This window comes from Labeo rohita, chromosome 24, assembly GCF_022985175.1.
Source record: "Labeo rohita strain BAU-BD-2019 chromosome 24, IGBB_LRoh.1.0, whole genome shotgun sequence".
NCBI classification, from domain to species: Eukaryota; Metazoa; Chordata; class Actinopteri; order Cypriniformes; family Cyprinidae; genus Labeo; species Labeo rohita.
Window position 1 is genome coordinate 22,897,825 of NC_066892.1, and position 20,043 is coordinate 22,917,867.

Here is a 20,043-nt window from a genome sequence, read left to right on the forward strand (position 1 = left end):
AGTTAAGTGAGATGGTTCTTGGTGTCCCACACCCTTTCCCATTCTACATTTGATGACCATTTGCTCTGAATGTGATCATCCCAAATGGTGTGGAAACAACATAACTGTCGACTTTCTTCTTGTCTATAATAATCAAGCCATTTTGGGAAATTAACGGGATCAAGCACCTATTGTGGAGTGGAATCTGGATCAGGGCAGTCTGTGGCTTCTTACAGTGCTGATCATCAACTTTTTCTGTCAACCAAAGATTTGATCCTGAGTTCATGGAGTGTGTGCACATAAATGTGTGACAAACAGCCAATCACGTCTTGAAAGAAACAAACTGCAGTTCACTCCTTGCTAGAGTCAACAGTTCAACTCTGTCTTTGGCCCAGCATTAATAAAATTAAAAAATAAGAACAAAGCCCACATAAACTACCTTAATATCCATTCAAAAGTGCAGAATAAAATATAGTCTTGAACATGAATGTATTTTTGCTTAAACCTCACAATGAACACAGGAAAAGAAACATGACGTAAAATATTTTATTTTGTTTTTGTAAATGTTTCTAAATCTGATTCCACAAACTCCAAAACCCACACATTGTATACTTCAAAAGAAAAAAAGCTTCGTTTTAACATTGGATACTACTATACAGGACAAAGAAAAAAAAGACAAATACTGTTAAATGTCTGTATATTGTACAAGAAGGAAAAAAATATCCAAGAAACAAATTTTATTACAGCCAGTCATTGAGAAATTATGTACAGTTGATTTATCTGAAAATTGAAAAAATACATCATGCCAGGTATATTACAAGCTCAGGACTGTTTAAGAATACCAACAGTTGCAGTCCACATTAGTTGTGCACATGAAAAAACTTCATTTCAAACTGGTCTGCAAAGTGCTACTACCAGGTTTGAATTATTTCATTGCGTTTGTGACATCATACCATGATTTTTACTTTTACCAACACCAAAAATAAGTCATCTTTTATTCTTTAAATGTAAACAAGAAAGAAGCGTACTTTACATTTCATTAAATGTCTATGCATTAAGTTTTCTGAATGTGAAAGGCATTGAACTTCAGCTCTGAAGTTCTTACATGTGAGTCTATGCTGTGGAGCGTTAAGAACAGCTAGTGCTCGCTATCGGGAACTATCAAATGCATTATGGGTGGGAATTCACAGCGCATACTAATCTGATAAACAGAGTTAAGATTTCACAATCGCCATAGCATGATTGGTGCTCGTTTTGATTGTGAAGATATAAAAAAAAAAAATGGCAAAAGTAAGGAAAAAGTTCTTCAAGTGGTCAGATCATTTTAGACAATATTGATTCTACATTCTAAATACAACAAAAATACTCTGAATTCATTTTTTACAGAATCTGTACAATTTTATACAATACATATACTCTCAAAATGATATCTTGACATCCTTCTTAAATACTTCTTTTAAATCTTTTTTTTTTTTCCATTTCATTTTGTTGAAAACAAACAAAAAGGTCACCCAGACAGCTATGATAAAGTTAAGGTAACATTTGGTCGAGTATTTAAAAATTTTCATTTATAGACGGATATTTACACATCGTATAAAGTAACATGTTCTGACCGATCGGCAGGCTTTCCCAGCAGCTCGACTCTGCTTTTCCACATCTTTAAAAAATAGTTTCAATCAATAATAAATACAAAAGCTGTCTCTTATTTTACAGAAATCAAAACAAAGGAAAAAATAAACTGACTCATGGAATCAAGTATTTAAACGGTATCTTTCTGTTTTAGTGCAAGTTAATAATTCCCTTAGCTTTATCCCTAAGGAAGTCTTCTCAGTACATTCCTTGTTCAGTGGTGTCTACATTTCTGTAACTATATGTGTATATATTTGTGTGTGTATATATATTTTTTATTTTACCCAGAGGACCTGCCTCTTTATATCTAAATAAGGCTGTGGCCAGCACTTTCAAGCCTAAGCCCACCTGAAAATTCTGTTTACCACTCATTCGCCATCTGCCGGAGCGCATCGTCTTGTCTCTCATGCAGGAAAAAATACATTTTCATTTACATTGTCTTTGCAATTCAGAGTTACCAGTGTGCAGCCTGTTTTATTTTAGGTGAAGGTGCTCAATCATAAACTACATCAACTCTTTCGCCACTGAACCAAAACAGACTCCTGGAGTCGTTTTAACTTTATGAATACTAGGCCATTACGCCTTTAAAACGTCCTACAGCTCTGCGGTCTACAGCATGCCCTAACAACGTTTTTTTTTTGTTTTGTCCTTCGGTTTGTCTTTTATATATATATATATATATCAAAATTAGAATTGATGTAATTTCCTGGGCTTAAAAAAATAATGGAAAGGAATGCATACGTTGAACTGTCAATTGTTTTGCTGATACATCTTTCAGTTCATCCATTTCCGGCAGTTAACTGCACCACAGGTACAAGGGATTTTATGCTGATCATCCTCCAGATCAAACTTGTAGTCATAACACAACTGGAAAAGAAAAAAACAGGCAACCAGAATGTTAAATGTCCGTGTCATTGTGAAGAACTAATTCCTATCAGACTGGTGGAATAAACTAGTTTTACCTCTTCGCCTCTCTGGATTCTGCGGTTGGAGCTGATGATGATTTTGTGACCTCTCTCAAAGCTTACAACCTCAGCAATGCAGTTGGGTGCACAGGAGTGGTTGATATACCTAGTTGAAAAAAAAAAAAAAAAAAAGAATGTTACATACAAATTTACCAGCAGGCCCAGAATAAGCAAGTAAGGCCAAATGATTTTGTGATGTTGCAATTTGCTGTGTTAGAAAGCAATGCAGTTGATATTTAAAAGCTAGCTATATAAGGGCTCGTTGTGCTTGTCATTCACTTGTCAGAGTAAAAAAAGTTACTTGTCTGAGGCAAACAAAAAAAAAAAAAAAAAAAAAAAAAACTTTTTTATGATTGGCCTTCAGTTAGATTAAGTTATCAAGACATTTGGTTGTGCGCTTCAAAAATAAAAAGTGTTTATTATGATATAACTGGTTTATTTGTGTCTGAAAAAAAACATTGTCAACTAAGTTACCCGCTAGAACTACCCCCACCGAAAAAAGAGATGGTTTGTCCCATTCTCGCATAATTTGTACAGTATGATGATATTTACTCTAGAAGCACATAGATGAAACACTAGAAGTCTTTCCCCTAACATTGGTTAAACTAGCAAACCTGTGTCAAGAGAGGATTAATTGACTGTCAACAGTGTTAGAAAAGTACTATTGTTGCCAATTTTAACAAGAAAGTTGAACTAAAACATATGTTTTGTTTATAAAAATATATTTCTAAACATACCATATGCTCAGTAGTTCTAGGCTTTCATGCTGAGTATAGGCCCAAAATGTCAAAAACGGCCAATAATGTGTCTAAAATGTAAGTCGGTTAATATTAACTACTTGTTTATTGAACTACTATTGTATAAAATTAATGTCACATTTGCAGTCGTGCTGGTACTTGGTTGTGTGATGTTGTTTACATATATCATATGTAATATACAATATTTATCTTTTTTTTTTTCCTACCGCAGTATGTTTGTTTCTTTGTGTGTGCTGTTGCGCCTGATTTTTCTGCGAGTCAGCCTCAACCTTGATACGGTCCATTATCAGTTACCATTTACACTGAAAGTAATACAATCAGAATCATTCTCACCAAAGTTTCGGTGCTGCCCTAGTTATTGTTTGTTATTGATTTTTTAATTAGGTTACTTGTCCGTTTGGGCAAGTAAAATTCTTTTTCACTTATCCCCTCACAAAATCCACTTGACCCAGACAAGCAGACAAGCAGACAAGCGTTAATGTCGAGCCCTGTACTGGCCAAGCATTTGTGTTTGTGTACTTGTGTAAAGTATTTTTTCTGGCCTCAGTGTCTAAAGCTAACCCTGCTGGCATGTTAAAAAAAAAAAATAATTTAAGGTAATTTTCCACCTTGCAGGTCCTCCTGAAATAGTCGCATCAATAACATGCTCACTATCGATGCGAAACATGTAGACTCCGCGATTCTGAAAAAACAAAGAAACAAACAAAAATCAATTAACAACACAAGGACAAAACATGCACTTGTTCAATATGACTATTATTTTAGATTCAGTTTTATTACAATGCATACCTGTGCCTCATACATCTTCTCTTTTCTGTTTGCCACCTCATTGCGAATGATGGTACCAATGTATTCAATAACCATGGTGTATTTCTCAATGTCCCTAGCAGCGTACAGCCCTAAACCCTGAATTAAAATAATAGAAATCTTAAATTATTAAAGGCTTGAGTCAAGATAAAAACAGGTTATGTTCAGAATGGAATACTAGTTGGGTTATTCCATGTCAAATCAACCAAATTTCAAAAATGTCCCAAGCTCAGATTTTTGATTTTTATATTTCTTTTTTTTCTGAGGAAAGACAAACACGTATAGTGATGCAAGCCAAAATATTAAATGTCATGTATCATTATTTACTGAATAACAGTTTATTTTGTAGAGGGAGGTCAAAATGGCAATTTTCACCTAAAATTTCAGAGTCAAGTTACAGGGGGGTAAAAATGACTTTAGATGGCAGCATCATTAACTTATTTTTACACAGAGATTGGTAAGTCTATTATAAAAATCTGTTGACTTTAGCAATCTTTGTTACATAATGTGCCAATGGTGACCATTAAAAAAAAAGAAAGAGGAAACGGCAAGTTTGCATGCCTTTAACTCAAGAAGTATAAGATATTTTAATGCCCTTTTAGATGCTGGGTCTTAAACTTTCCTTTTGGCATCTTTATTTTTAATGCTCTATGAGATTCGGTTCCAGAGATATTGAATTTTCAATATGGCTCCAGGGGTAAATCATTAAAGTTTACATATTTTCAGAGATCAAAAACCCAATGTGGGTCAGTTTTTAAAAATATACTTCTTCAGGAAAGTCTGAAGAACAAATAATGTTAAAACTAGAGATGTATCTCGTTTCTTTCTGTCAAGACAACTGCACTGATCTTACCAGTCTGAGTGCCATAAATATTCTTTTTTTTCACGTGTCAGAATTTTATTAATAGACTTCTGTGAATGAATCTCTGTGTAAAATAAGATAATGATGCTGCCATCTTTCTGAAATCATTTTCCTCCTTGTAAGTTGACTCTGAACCTCAGGTAAAAATTGCCATTTTGTCCCCCCTCTATAAAATAGTGGATTACTCAGTAAATATTCATCCATAACATTTAATATGTTGGCTTTCATCACTATACATGTCTATCTTTCTTTTTTTCAGAAAAAATATTAAAAATTTGAGCAGGAGACCTCTGGTTGAGTTGACACGGAATGACTTTTAAATATACTGCACAGTACTAAATGCATACTGCTTACTGTATTCAACTGTAACAGTAGGCATTACACAAAACATTTTAAATGGTAGAATGCTATAGCATTGTAATGGGAAAAAATGGCCTAACTGCTGGCAGTTCAACTATTAAATAATAAATTAAATTAAATTAAATTAAATTAAATCATGTTGATTACTCTTCATACTGAAAATAGAAGGTTGAGTTAATTGCATTGTATTGTGGAAAACAGCATCTCACACAGTGCACTCTTGTAAATGGAACATTTTGTCAGATGCAATTGGTCATCTGGGTATTTTCTGTTTACAGATCATTTGCACACTGTGCAGGGTATACATTTACTGTAGAAATAGTGTAAGTAGTTATGTTAGCATGCTATTCCAAACATTATCTCTTTTAATCTACTAAATCCCATAAGCCATAATGATCTTTCTACCTGTATGCGTGAACGAGCCAGGTAGACGTTGGACTTCCACTCAGCTTTCATACGACGGTACTGGGAGGACTTGGAATGGACAAACTGCTTGCTGTATGGGGCAACACCCATCTCAGTTGGGTTCCCAGGGCTCTGCAGGTTCTTAGAGGAGCTACTGCTGGTGAGGGTATGAGGCCTGCATCAGAAATACAAGCATTTACGCTTAGTTTAAAAACAAACAGGACTGGCTTAGATTGGGTTCTATTGGGTTCTAACCATTTTTGAGGTAATTTATGACATTTACTTCAATTAATGAATATTACAATACCAGCATTACATTTTTCTGCTGAAGCAGACCAAATGTTCTAAGAGAAACACTTCAATAGTATACTAGAGTCTACAGTGCCAAAGTAAAACAAATTAATTAATCTGAGCCATGTAAATTGAATGTGATGAGAACAGACAACAGACAACGTATATGTAAACACGCAACATGAACAACGTAGTATGATTCATAAACAAATGACTCAGGTTATGAGCCGGGTTCATTTTAATAAATAGTTTAAAAAGACTTAATTGAATTGCATGAGTTTTTGTCCACGTCCAACTTAAAATAAACCAATTCTCATAACTTTTGTTATTAAAATGGATTGATTAAGGTAAACCAAGCTCACAGGCTAAACCAGGACATGAGTAGATGTTCACTCACAGACCACAGGGAAAGCAGGAAATCCAATACAAACATGGACGAAAAAAAGTTTAAATTATACAGAATACCTTAACACGAACCTCTTGACATGTGTGCAAGCTTTTGGTTCAGAGCGGGCACATCCAGATGGATTGATGGCCAAGGGCAGCTGCATCAGAGGGTTACGGCCATAACGGAATGTGTACTGCTCACAAGCTTCAACTCCAGGAAGCTAAAATTAAGAATTAATATTACAATACCATTACTAAGAAAAGTAAAGTTTACAAAAAATAAAGAGTTTATTAATTAAAAATAAAATATCTCAGGGGCAAAATATAAATCTGCTTGGATATTCTAATTTATATCACCTTTTAATCACTTAATTAGAAGCTCCACAATAAATCTTTTGACTCTTACTTTTTTAAAATTTCAGTTTTTAAGTGCAAAGTATTGAAAATCAAACTGTGTAAATAAAGCTCTGTAAAAAAAAAAAAAAAAAAAAAAAAAAAAAAAAATAGAATTCAAAAGTTCTATGTACACTTGCAGTCTTCATGGACTTCATGAAAACTTAATACTGGAGATACATCACATAAGTATAAAAGGTACTGGGTACTAGGACAGACACAAAAGTTGAGATGTAGACATACATTCACCAAAGAGAATTGAAAAAAAGGTGGTCCATTTATGCTTTTAAAAATCTAATTTGTTGTTTCCGCTCAGATTTAAATATACCATGTTTCTTTTCAAACCCACAAATTAAATCTTAAACATTCCTATCTATCAAATGCTAAAATCAGAGCATTCATTAATACTTAAAAGCATGATTTGACTTTCACTTACAGATTCTACAATCCTGGTAACAGCAGATACAGTCAGCCCAAACAGATCCTCTCCTTTCAGGTAAACTGGGAAAAGCTTCAGAGATCCTGTCTCGTTTCTTCTCTCAGCCACGGGCTCCAAAACTTTATCCCACACACCTGCAACACAACATGAGGAAACTGTTATATAGTTGACTCCCTCCCAGAAAACAACTGGAGAATTCAACGCAATAGAGATTTCTCAGACAATGACTTTACAATACAAGGTTTAATGTGCAGATGCTTTTTGTAAGGAGAATCAGATATATATTTTTTAGATGCAATTTCAATAATTGATCATCTCATTTACAACGCCTGAAAATAGAAACGTGGAAAATCTCATTTAATATTTTTACACACTGTTGTTTACACACTTGTAGCTAGATCAGTACCAGATACAGTTGAGGTCATAAGTTCACATACACCAGAATCTGCAAAAATGTTAATTATTTTACCAAAATAAGAGGAATCATACAAAATGCATGTTATTTTTTATTTATTACTGAGCTGAATAAGATATTTCACATAAAAGAGATTTACATATAGTCCACAAGACAAAATAATAGTTTAAAAGTTTGCACACGCATGATTCTTAATACTGTGTTGTTACCTGAATGATCCACAGCTGTTTTTTTTTTTTTTTTTTGTTTAGTGATAGTTGATTACGAGTCCCTTGTTTGTCCTGAACAGTTAAACTGCCGGCTGTTCTTCAGAAAAATCCTTCAGGTCCCACAAATTCTTTGGTTTTTCAGCATTTTTGTGTATTTGAACCCTTTCCAACAATGACTGTATGATTGTGAGATCCATCTTTTTACAGTGAAGACAACTGAGGGACTCATATGCGACTATTACAGAAGGTTCAAATGCTCACTGATATTCCGGAAGGAAAAACTATGCATTAAGAGCCAACTAAACTTTTGAACAGAATGAAGATGTGTACATATTTCTTATTTTGCATAAATATCACATTTTTTCATTTAGTACTGCCCTTTAGAAGCTACAGAAGATACAGGTTTCCCAGAAGAGAAAATAAGTTAAATGTCCTGATCTTCAAATTCAAAAAGTTTTCACCCCCAGCTTAATGCATTGTGTTTCCTTCTGAAGCATCAGTGAGAATTTGAAACTGTATATATCTGTAATAGTAGCATATAAGTTACGTAAGTCTCAAAATCACAGTCATTGTTCAAAAAAGGTTCAACTACACAAAAATGCTGAAGGATTTTTCTGAAGAACAGCAGCAGTTTAACTGTTCAGGACAAACAAAGGGACTGATGAACAACTATCACTAAACAACAACAACAACAACAACATCAGTACTAAATAACAAATAGCATGAATTCTGTATGATTCCTCTTATTTTGGTAAAATAATTACCATTTTGCAAATTCTGCAAGGTGTATGTAAACTTTTGACCTCAACTGTATCACTGAGTGAAAAAAAACAGAACTAGTTAACAGTGTAAATGCCATCATGTGCTAATGATTACCTTTTGGTGAGGATCCAGTAAGAATCAAGTCATCATAACCCTGTTCCACTACACGGATGATAAACTCAGGTTCACCGTCTTTCTCATCGATGGAACACACGTAGTGGCAACGACGGTTCCCATGACGCATGCTCCAGTAGATCCGGCTGGCCTCGTAGCCCACAGGAAAAATGGCAGACATTGAGTGGAAAGCCTGCATCTGCTGAGGGAGCAACTGACCAACTGCATGGAATACCAAGCTGCCAACACGGAAGGTGTGTTCCCGCTCACCCCTCTGGATAATGCTGGCAATCTGCCGTGCCTCGTCCCTCTGTACGTAGACCCTACGGAACACTGCAAAGCAGCGGAGTTCATGCTCAGTCCCTGCCAACCCACTTCCTATTGAGCCAGTTCCTCGGGGTCTGTGGAGGTGGCACAGCATAGTCTTGTCTTTGAAGAACATGCACTGTGCTTTAAGGGCACAAGTAAAATGGTACGCATTAGTGCAACGGAAGCGGTGGCAGCCACTCGTGGCGCCAGTTTGCTGACAGTACGCACAGCGCACCGACAGGCCTCTCCTCAGGGCCAGCTCTACATTAATAAGAGCTCCAGCTTGGGTCTCGTACACTTCAGTAGACCACAGGGCACAGTTAAGGTGAACCCATAAGTCCAGATCAAGATTTAGCAAACGGGCCGGCCCATCAGTGCGCCCGTCACCTTCTTCGTGGCAGAAGCAGCAACGGCGCAAGTCTCTGGGCATGGGCTCAGGCCTAAGAGACGTCCCCAGTTTTTTCAGTAGTTCATCAACCTCTTCCTCCTCCGGCAGGTGGTAGTTACCCTTAGGCACTATAATTTGAACGCTCCACTTTCTCCAACGTAGAGTCTTAAAGCGCTTTCCTGATGAATACCGTGGGTCATCCCCACCGTTGTGTACCGCTCGTGGACGAGGCTTAAGCTTGACTGTGACCTTTAGAGCGTCAGATTTGCTATCTCCTCTGAGTGTCTCAGAAGTAATGGAGGGGAAAGATATTATTGGAGTTTGGGGTGGAGACTGCTTAGGCTGTAGCTGGGCCAAACAGTGCACATCAAGATCTGATATATTGTTACTGTACTGATGAAGCACCTTAGTAGGATTCTGTTTGTCTTCAGAAGGTGGAGGTAAGTTTGACTGTAAGAGACATCAAAGACAAAACGGAATTTTGAGTTTGCATTCTTTGGGCAATAAGACTATTCTCTTAAAGAAAATAGTAACATCTTATAACATTATTCTTTTGATGTTGTAAATAACAGTGATAAAATATAGCTGCAAGCAGCGATTAAGGGGCCAAGCACAATCACAGGCAAAATGAGGAGCTAACCATGACATGAAGCAGCAGACCAATTGCAACAATGAGTAATTAAAACCATTTTAGGATGATTTTAGTCAAAATTACTAAAAAATAATAAATACAACCTTCAGTAATATGATTTAATGGGATAATAATTTTGACCAATAGGTGGCACTGTTATCAAACTGATGTGGTGTGCTTAGTGTAAGGAGACACAGGCACATACAAAGTTTGGTGTCAATATGTCAAAGCTTTGCAGAGATACAGCCTCAGATGTAGTCTGGCATCATGCCTCAAATTTGTTGCACTGCTATACAAAAATGGTTTTATCTATCAATAAAATCCATAACTTTTTACCAGCACAGACTGAAGATGATCTGACTTGATTTTGGTGAAAATTGGACCAACAGTCAAAGAGGAGTTAGAAAAAGTAGGTTATGGCAGCATGACCCAAAGAATATTTAGAGACCAGTTTTATTACAAAGGGCTAATGCGATCAAAAGATATTATCAGTCTTGACCAATAGGTGGCGCTGCTATCAAATTGCTGTCAAAGGTCAGTGTGAGGTGACAATGGCACACGCAAAGTTTGGTGTCAACATTTCAAAGTTGTTCAGAGGTACAGCCTCAGACGCTGTTTGGCATGATTCCAGCAAATAGTTGACGTGTTTAACGATAACCGTTTCATATATCGACACGAAATCCACAAATTTTTGTCATCATTGTCTGAAGATGATCGAAGCCAAATTTGGTGAAAAGTGGACCAACAGTTTAAGAGGAGTTTATAAAAAAAAAAAAAAATAGTTTTTTTAACATGAATAAAATTGGCCGACAAGAAGTTTGTTTGATTATGAGAAAAACTGGTATCTATGTTCTTGGCATGACCCAAGTAACATACTGAGAACTCTCATTACAATAGGCCAATTTAATCAAATGCTATTAGCATTTTTTAAAATTTCTTTAGAACATTCAGCCACAAGGTGACACTGCCCCCAAACTATTTGAGTACTGTCAGGGCATGGTGCCGAACGTACATACTTTTTGTAACGATATGCCAAAGCTTTTGTAAAATATATAATTTTACGACAAAATTGTTTCGAATGGCCGCGCACAAAATGGCTGATAAGGGAAAATTGGGTATGGTTCAACTTGGCATACTGCAACAAAATCTAAAAAGACCAGTTTTGTGATTTTTGGCCAAACCATTCAGAAGTTATACGAAAAAATAACCATTTTTCATATCTCAGAAACTGTGCAGGTAACTTCAGGTCATGGTTGTTATAACACACACCAAGTTTGGCGTCAATACGCCAAACCATTGGAGATATAGCCTCCCATCCATTTTTGTGCGCTCTTCATCAAATTCAAGAAATTTGACAAATTCGTGTTATTCAAGAATGGTTTGACTAAACTTTTGTTCCACAACTTTTTGCCATCATGATGTGAGTCAAATTTGGTGAAAATCAGACAAACCCTCTAGGACGAGTTAGAAAAAGTAGTTTTTTTTGTAACTATTAAAAATAGCGGAAAAAATAAACCTTACAGTTTTTAAATTTTGGTGTTCATTTGAATCGCCATGAGCGAAGGATTCAGAGGAAAAGAACTTTTCCTTCTAGACCTTATGGTTTAAAAGTTATTAGCATAAACATTAGTGAAACTAACAAGTGGTAGTGCTAGAGAGTTAGGGTTAAAGACTGCAGCTTGCTATGGTTAATGTTGAGACCGTCCTCTACCAGTGTGCCAAATTTCATAACTTTCCAGCAAGCGGTTCGATGGGCTGCTGTAGACTCAAGAGTGGAAGAAATGGAAGAATGTGCTTGGCCCCTAAATACTTTGTGCAGGTTAAACACTTTGTGCAATTTAATGGTGAAGTTTGTAATAATTCTCATTGGCCTCATGATAACCATTTAAGAATTTATGCCCATTATTAAAGGAGACACTCTATGAGTAAGTCCCATCACTTAGCTTTCTAAATATAACAACAGATCCCACTGTCAGTTTGCAAGCACAACAAGCTTGCAGTTGCAGTTTCAGGCAGTTCATGACTGTAACCTTATTTGTTATGGTTTGTACTTACCCTGCCATCTACCAATTTAGTCTGCATGGCCGCTGCATAGAGAACAAAGCAGTTATGGCTGCAGAAGACAAAGGTCCCCTCTGCTCTTCCATGGCCCTGTAAACAGAACATTCATAAGATTAGGCTCACCCTAGGCAGGAGCTGTAAAACAGGGGGAAACAGGGCATGCCATTTCCCATCTACTGTCGCAAATTATCATTAGATCGAAGTGCCTCACTGGCAAGAGATCAAAGCTTGCATATGTTGCAAACCTTTGTTGATGCCATAAGGAATTAGATTTGCATACTATTAAAAGGAAAGGGAGGGGATAAGGGTGGGAGACATCAAAGGTGTCCCATGATTTAAATGACCTGAAATGGGCTTAACTGTTTTTGAACTTGGGTATCTCACGGCCTTTAACAAAAAGTGCCTTGGTACACACAATCCCTTGGGTAATGTCAGTTAACTCAGTGACTACAGCAGGGTGGATTTTCACTTCCCATCAGGGACAGGATTAGCATAATTGGAGCGCTATTCTGTGCCTCCTTGAGGGACTTTGAGGGGGTTGCACATTTTCAAGTGCTCTGTGGCCCTTGGCTTCAACCTTCTTCAGTGCTATGTTCAGAGGATGTAGTCTAGACCCACACCAACTGACTGAGCAAACACAAAGCCCTTAGGCAGTGATATGAGATGTAATGACTCAACAAGGCATCCATGAGAAACTAGAATACACATGCTATAAATGACAGTCATCTGGGAAGGGTAATTTGGAAGCCCTAATCAACTTCATACCTGTTTATTTATTGGGAGGTCTTTAGTGGACTTCCGAACACCATTTCCAAGAACCACTACCCTGCAATGGGAGCACCACTGTGGTTTAGGTCCTGGACTGCTTCCACCCATTTGATAGTCTGGTCTAATCATAACTGAACCTGGAATAAAAGAAACATATCAATAAAACATACTAATAACGCATTTGGCAGAGATCTTAAGTTCTGACTGATTACATCCATCAAGCTTGCATGTTTTGACAGTATTTACTGCCTATTGACCCTAAGTGCTGTTACTTTCAAATATACTTAAATACATGTTTATTTCCGACACACACATACATAAACTTTTTTTCTTCAAATATTCAGATTGAGTAATCAAACCCAAGTCTTAACAGACAGTGATGGTCAACCCCTAGACATCTTTATTTTCCTCACTGCAAGCTGAACATATTTTAACCAATCCAATGAACTGCATTAATAGTTCACTTCTGTCTTTAAAACATGAAAGTGTATTAGAAACCACAACAGATAATTTGAGAACTTCAAGCAACCAAAAAGTCTTGGTAGGCACAATACATGCACTTGGTACAGACAATAAACCCAACAGATAGCACCTCAAAACTCTAAACCATCTGTGACATTACGTACTTAAACATTACATGCTTCTGCAAAATGCCCTGAGATATTGACGTCATAATCAATAACTGTATTTGTCTGCACCTAGAAGTCTGTCTTTTGATGTGGGTGAAATGAGTGCCTGTCTTGTTTTACACATACGCACCTCCGCTGAATGTCTGGTGTGACAGTGGGGCACCCGGTGGTCTGTGGAACCTCATACCAGGTTGATGGTGGAACATGGCAGTTTGAGGGGGTACCTTAAGTCCACTCAACATGTCTATTGAGCTGCGGTGCTCTGGGCCTGGAGTGCGAATCACCTCAAAGTTTCCGGGTATGGACACACAAAGCATGTTTGCCAGTGCTGACACAACTCCTTGAATGTTCTGGGACACAACCAGACATATGTTTAGAGGTGAGATGTAATCATTCTTGCATTGAAGTCATTATTGCTATAGAAAGAAGACACTCACTTGTGCTGCCACTGGGTTCAGGGTAACAGATACAGATACCAGGTCAGTTTGTGAGCATGTAGAGAGCTGGTCAAATTGTGAAGCAAAGAAACTGCTTGGTGGCTCTGTCTTGATGTCCCACTGCCTGGCTTCAGAACCTTAGAGGCAAAACAACAAGGTTGCCAATATTAAATTAGACTCAACTTTTGAAAACAATATCTTGCTACTGAACATTTACATCATTGTACAAAACATTAGCATGGCTGTGATCCATTTATCTTAGGACATCTTTTTGTCCAATTTTTTGCCTTAAATAAAAGTAACGTTGTGATTCTCCTCATACCTGGTTAGCTTAGTTCATGGCTCATAATGCTTTTTAAAAAGAAAAAAAAAAAAAAAATCACTATGGGAAAAATTCGTCACTAAAAAGTGGGTATGCACTGTTACACCTATTTTGTCTACCTTCTATGAGTAGATACAGAAGACATATGCCAGCACTTTATATAAGCACCATCCCATTATCTTTTATTTTTGCTTACCCTGTCATTATTCTAAAACAGTTTTCGCATCAAGTGTATGCACACAATGTCTTAAAATGCTACCTCAGCAGGGAGCTTACTATTTTTTTATTAGTCTTTCTTATTAGTCTCTTCAGATTACCTTTACCACTGGTGCTGCAAAGTATGGGAATGACTGGAGAGACAGCAGGGGATGGCCGTTCCTCTTTTACTTTAGAGAGATCTGGATAACGGCTGATCTCCATGCCAACCACACTCTCAGGAGAGGATGATGGAACATAACTGTCTGGAGTGTCCCTGTCGACACAATGCTCCTGACCACTGTTGAAGACAGACAGAACCATTATATACATACTAACCTAAACCAAGACTTTTTGGTCAGCAATGGGTAGTCTCTGGGCCAGACAGCTCACCTTTGGACCAGTGATCTGATGCATAATGCAACAAGATGTGCTTGAGCACAAGTGCTTATTTAAAAAGTGAGTTGAGGTTATAAATAGCTTTATGGCTTTATGTTAATGGCCAAAAGTTTGGCTACATGAGACTTAATGTGGAAGAAGCACCAAAAAACCTACCGAATTTCCTCCTGGTTGTTGTGGGGTGGAGTGGGAAGTGAAGCAGGAACATCAACAGTCTTTGGGCCCTGAGTGATGGTGTGTCCCAGCAGGTCATCTTCAGCTTTGAATGGAGTATTATTGAGCTGCTTCTGACCCAAGCTTTTAGAAACTGAGACATAAATCACAAAAAAATTCTGATGACCAAAGAGGAATTTTTAAAATAGCTAATGTATAACTATAATATAAAAGAATAATACCTACACTATAATGTGGCATATTACATTTATGATTTGAAACATTTCCTATTTTCTTGTTTATGATGAACCATTTTACAGTAAACCTTTGTAAACCTGAACCACAAAACCAGTCATAAGGGTCATTTTTTTTAAATTGAGATTTAGTTTTCTATTGACGTATGGCTTGTTAATATAGAACAATATTTTGCAGAGATACAACTATTTGAAAATCTGGAATCTGAGCGTGCAAAAAAAAAAATATATATATATATATTGAGAAAATTGCATTTGAAGTTGTCCAAATGAAGTTCTTAGCAATGCATATTACGAATCAAAAATTAAGTTATGATACATTTACGGTAGGAAATTCACAAAATATCTTCATGGATCATATTTACTTAATATCCTAATGATCTCTGGCATAAAAGAAAACTCAATTTTGACCCATACAATGTATTGTTGGATATTGCTACAATTATACTTGTGTTACTTATGACTGGTTTTGTGGTCCACATTTGAGTTTTTCAGTGTTGTTCTCTAATGTGTGTTTGCATGTGTTTACATATTTTTTCCCCCATTTAAAGGATGTGCTTAAACTTCAGAAATTGCTGGTCAACCTTTGGCCTCCCAATGTTTATCTCTATGGAAGCCATTATATTGTCTATTCTGTCTAAATCTGTTTAAAAACAATGTGACTGAAATTGACATGGCCATTAAGAACACACCATACTATTGAACATTCACCTTACTAAACGTTGTATCTATATAATAAAATGCCCTTAAATTATTTCAGGCAGTTTATACCCTCATGCTTACCCATAACTTCTGCCTTCCTGGACAGTTCTTCCGCAGTGGCAAAACCATTCAACAACTTCTGCTTGGCTACAGGTGGTGGTGTCGGGGGCAGTGAGGCGGGAGGTGTTGGAGGATTGCTAAGATTGTTTTGCTACAAGACCAAACAAGAAAAAAAAAATTAGTTGAAGACCTCAAATCTGCAAATCCACCATGTCTACATAACATAGCCACAATATAGTGAAGGAAGTGAAGGACATAAAAGCTAAACCTTATAGATGAGCTGTGAGTAGTAATCAGATACTCCATCCAGTGATGCACTTCCAAAAGATCCAGAGAGCCTGTTCTCTCCATTCAGCTGCCCACTGCCATATGGGGGGAAATGTGCAAAGTTTACCCCGATCAAAGGCTCCATCAGGGGCAGCATAGACAGCTGCTGTAAGGATAAGAATGGAGGACACGTATTTTGAGTGAAACAACAGTATTGTTCAAATATGCATATGATGATGTAAGCAACCAATGCCAGCATCTCGCTATTCTTATTTTTTTGGCCGGTTTCACTCGTAAGCCAAGTTGTGAACAGACATAAGCTGCATAAGCTCTAATTAAAGTGAGTATAGATGACCATAATAACAAGTCTGCACATCAAATGCATATGTCTACATCTCAGTTATAATTCTCTACTGTTAACCATAAATGATATTATATATATATATATAACAATAGATGTCAGTTTAAGTCTAGCACTTCATAATAATCATAATTCATAATGATCATAATTATCAGAATGATCATGAAATCAGTTATGCACTTTATTTTTAATTACATCTGTCACAGAAGATTCTGGTCTTGAGACAGATTCTGGGTATAGTAGTAGGTGTTTACCTGCTTGAGCTGAGTCATCAGTGTGTCTGTGTTGGTGTACACAGCCTGTTTCTCTTCATCATCCTTTTTTCTCTTCTTCCAGCGCGACAGCGGCTTCTCAGCCCCATTCTTTGGTGTTCGCTTGTTACGCTGTTTTCTTTTGCATTGCTCTGGCACAGAAGGCTCCAAATCTGGATTGCCCGTCAAATGGCTGTTTAAGCCACTCTATAGACAATAAACAACTCTTTCAGCTCCAAGAAGAAAAGACAGACCAGGACTAGCTAATAAACAATCAAATCTACCTTCACAATTTCACAATGCTACTTTATTGACACCCTACATTACCCCCCCCACATACTTTGCCTACCCCTGATCTGTCTACATTTACAAAAGTGTTTAAATGTTCAAGATTATAACTTTTAGCTTCATATTTTTAACCGGTTGTGTAGAGAGGTAACCCTAAAACTCTTACCGAAGAATCTGTGCTGTCCAGTCTTAAAGAGCCCTTGCTGTCTGTCAACCCCTCATCCTCTGATCGTATACTGTCATTGGACATCTGATGCATGAGAGGTGTTGAGGAAGGAGGAGGGGTGCTCTTGTTCTTTAGAAGGTGTTTAAGTAACTCATTCCCATTGTTGTCCACTTTAGTGCTCTGAGCTGGACTCTGGGATGATGGGCTGGGGGAGATTATCTCATTGCCCCCTTCTGTCTTTACTATACCGGTTTCTTGTGCATTTTGGCCAGACGCTGCCTCTCCCTCAGCCTTCTGGCACACACTGGCTTCTAACTTTTCCAGCTTGATATCATGGAGGAGGCCTCGCTCTGCCTCCGAGCCCATGCTGGACTGTCGCCTAAGTGGAGTCCCTCCAGAGAGTGGGTTCTCCAGCTCTGAGGATGGTTGCAGGCCAGCCATCAAACCTAGGGGGTTGGAAAACTCTGATGTGTCCTGGTCTCCCATGATAGGAACATTACGTGTTGGGGTGGAAGAGGTGTCTGATACACATGGCGTAAGTGGGGCAGTTATGTCAGAATGAGGTGTAGAAGGAGTTTTGACTGAATCTGCATCATCATCTTGTTTCTTCTTTCGACTTCTTTTCTTTTTGCCCTTCTCCTCAGGGATGATGTTGGAGTAAAGCTGGATAAGGGACTGCCCTGACCCAGGGAAATTAGGAGGTAAAGGGGTTGTGGAATCCATACCAAATGAGGAAGCTTCAGCTCCACCATGGGGTGGCATACCATGCCCTCCAAACCCAGGTGCACGTGGTTGACCAGGGGTGAAACCATGCATCATGGGGTTCTTAGGTTGAAAATTAGGACCCATATCTGGGCCAAAGGAGCCACTCCCAGGCATAGGTCTGCGCTCACCACCTTGCAAAAAGGATGGACCTGGACCCACAAAGTCTAAAGGCATATTTCGTTGCTGAGGGAACATTGGGCCCATTTGCTGTTGTGGCTGTTGAGGCCTGGGTGTCTGCATGAATTCCTGTGGCAGGTCAGAATTATAGAAGGGCATCTGGGCAAGACCACCCCCACTGTTGTCAGGGCCAAGCCCCAAGCCCTGCTGCTCCAGCTCTAGCCTCTGCAATGCTCTTTGTCTCTCCACTTCTTGCATAAGCTGCACTCGCTGTTTCTCCTGCTGCTCTCGAAGGCGCTCTCGACGTTCCCGCTCCTGGAAGCCTTCACTAAAAGGATTATTATCATCAAACTTCACATGAGGGGCACTACTGCTAGATCCTCCACCATTACTTCCAGCTACAGGGCCAGGCTGCCCAGGTTTACCTGCTGGAACCATAGGAGGAGGTGGCTGTGCCTGGAGAGGCTGTGTGGGGTTAGGCAGTGGCATTTGAGAAGGCAGATGAGGTGGCATCCTGGGTCCAACTATTGGTCCAGCAGCACCTTGATGCCAACCTGGCACATTGGGCATGTGAGTAGGCTTACGAAAGTGAGGTTGTTGCATTGGCAACATAGGACCCATCATAGGCTGGCCGATTGGGGGTCCAACAGGCACCATTCCAGGGCCCTGTCCAGGCATTCCTGGCATGGCCTTCATTGGACCCATCACACCAGGTTGGAGGCGCTGTTGCTGTTGTTGTTGCTTAACACGATATTCCTCAATAAGCTCAGCATGTTCTTTTTGTTGCTTCCGTATCTAAATGAGAAATGTAGAGATAAATGTGTGTGAACAAGAGATATAATGCTGTTTATTTTATTCTGAAAAATGTCAAATGACATGTATTTAGTAATAATGTCAATATTTTCCACTCCACTGACAAAAAGTAATAGAACAATAATAATTAAAGGAAGAGTCAATTGCTGAGTGGCTGAACTTACTGAATTGTGTCTCACCTTCTCTGATTAAATGCATAATTGAAATTAAAAAACAAGATATACTTTTGTTCAATGACAGTTTGTCTTACTGACAGTTTGTCTACTTTGAGTGGCACGTGTGCAAGGGGGTGCCTCATAAAACAGAATCCAAAGTTGACTGGTTGCCCTGAAGTGAACCACTCCCAACTTGACTGACAAAACAACTAAGTTTTGCTGCACTTTAAAACATGACAAAGTATTTGGTGGATTGTTTTATTAGTTGTCCATCTTAAAATAACTCTAATACCTGTTCCAATTGCTTTTGAACCACACTTTGCTGTTCAGTCACATGTTTCAGCTGTTCTGCGTCCTCCTCTGGGAACTCCCGTCCAGCTTTTTTTGCAGTGCGCTGTTTTGCAGAGAGGGCCTTTTTAGATTTTCTGTGGGCCCCAATCTGGTCCTCCAAAAACTTCTGTTGCATTTGAAGAAGCTGTTGAGTTTCCTGAAGCCACTCCTCATATTGTTTTTTCTGAGAATCATCTGGAAAATAAAAAAAGTTGCAAGATTTATGGGATGTCAGGCTTTAATTGAAGTACTCAACTGAGTAAACACTGAATAATAATAATAATAATAATAATAACAATAAAAAGAACTTACCGACAAACCCTGGTCCAAAGTTTGGGGGATTGGGTCTTGCAATCTGTGGTGGCAACTTTCCATCCTAAAAGGAAATTATTGTACATGTTATTAGAACAGGTTTAATGCTGGTGATAAAAGGTAATAAGACTACAT

At 38.1% G+C, this 20,043-nt stretch overlaps 1 protein-coding gene across 8 annotated transcripts in view; it reads right to left on the reverse strand.

Annotated features, from left to right (window-relative positions):
* Positions 1–511: 511 nt before the first annotated feature.
* kmt2ca (lysine (K)-specific methyltransferase 2Ca) overlaps positions 512–20,043 on the reverse strand; it is a 145,111-nt gene continuing 125,579 nt past the window's right edge. For 4 of the 8 annotated variants that reach the window (XM_051098100.1, XM_051098103.1, XM_051098099.1 and 1 more), the window contains 20 exons: positions 19,909–19,972; positions 19,559–19,791; positions 17,417–19,093; positions 16,966–17,169; positions 16,352–16,516; positions 16,105–16,234; positions 15,071–15,221; positions 14,638–14,816; positions 13,999–14,135; positions 13,692–13,911; positions 12,930–13,069; positions 12,159–12,254; positions 8,776–9,922; positions 7,273–7,409; positions 6,522–6,664; positions 5,766–5,940; positions 4,121–4,237; positions 3,940–4,013; positions 2,571–2,679; positions 512–2,475 (listed from right to left, as the gene is read on the reverse strand). In XM_051098100.1, coding sequence (XP_050954057.1) covers positions 2,383–2,475; positions 2,571–2,679; positions 3,940–4,013; positions 4,121–4,237; positions 5,766–5,940; positions 6,522–6,664; positions 7,273–7,409; positions 8,776–9,922; positions 12,159–12,254; positions 12,930–13,069; positions 13,692–13,911; positions 13,999–14,135; positions 14,638–14,816; positions 15,071–15,221; positions 16,105–16,234; positions 16,352–16,516; positions 16,966–17,169; positions 17,417–19,093; positions 19,559–19,791; positions 19,909–19,972 — 5,391 coding nt within the window. In that variant the 3' untranslated portion in view covers positions 512–2,382. The remainder of the gene's footprint in view (positions 2,476–2,570; positions 2,680–3,939; positions 4,014–4,120; positions 4,238–5,765; positions 5,941–6,521; positions 6,665–7,272; positions 7,410–8,775; positions 9,923–12,158; positions 12,255–12,929; positions 13,070–13,691; positions 13,912–13,998; positions 14,136–14,637; positions 14,817–15,070; positions 15,222–16,104; positions 16,235–16,351; positions 16,517–16,965; positions 17,170–17,416; positions 19,094–19,558; positions 19,792–19,908; positions 19,973–20,043) is intronic. The other 4 variants (XM_051098097.1, XM_051098104.1, XM_051098098.1 and 1 more) reach the window with 4 other exon arrangements.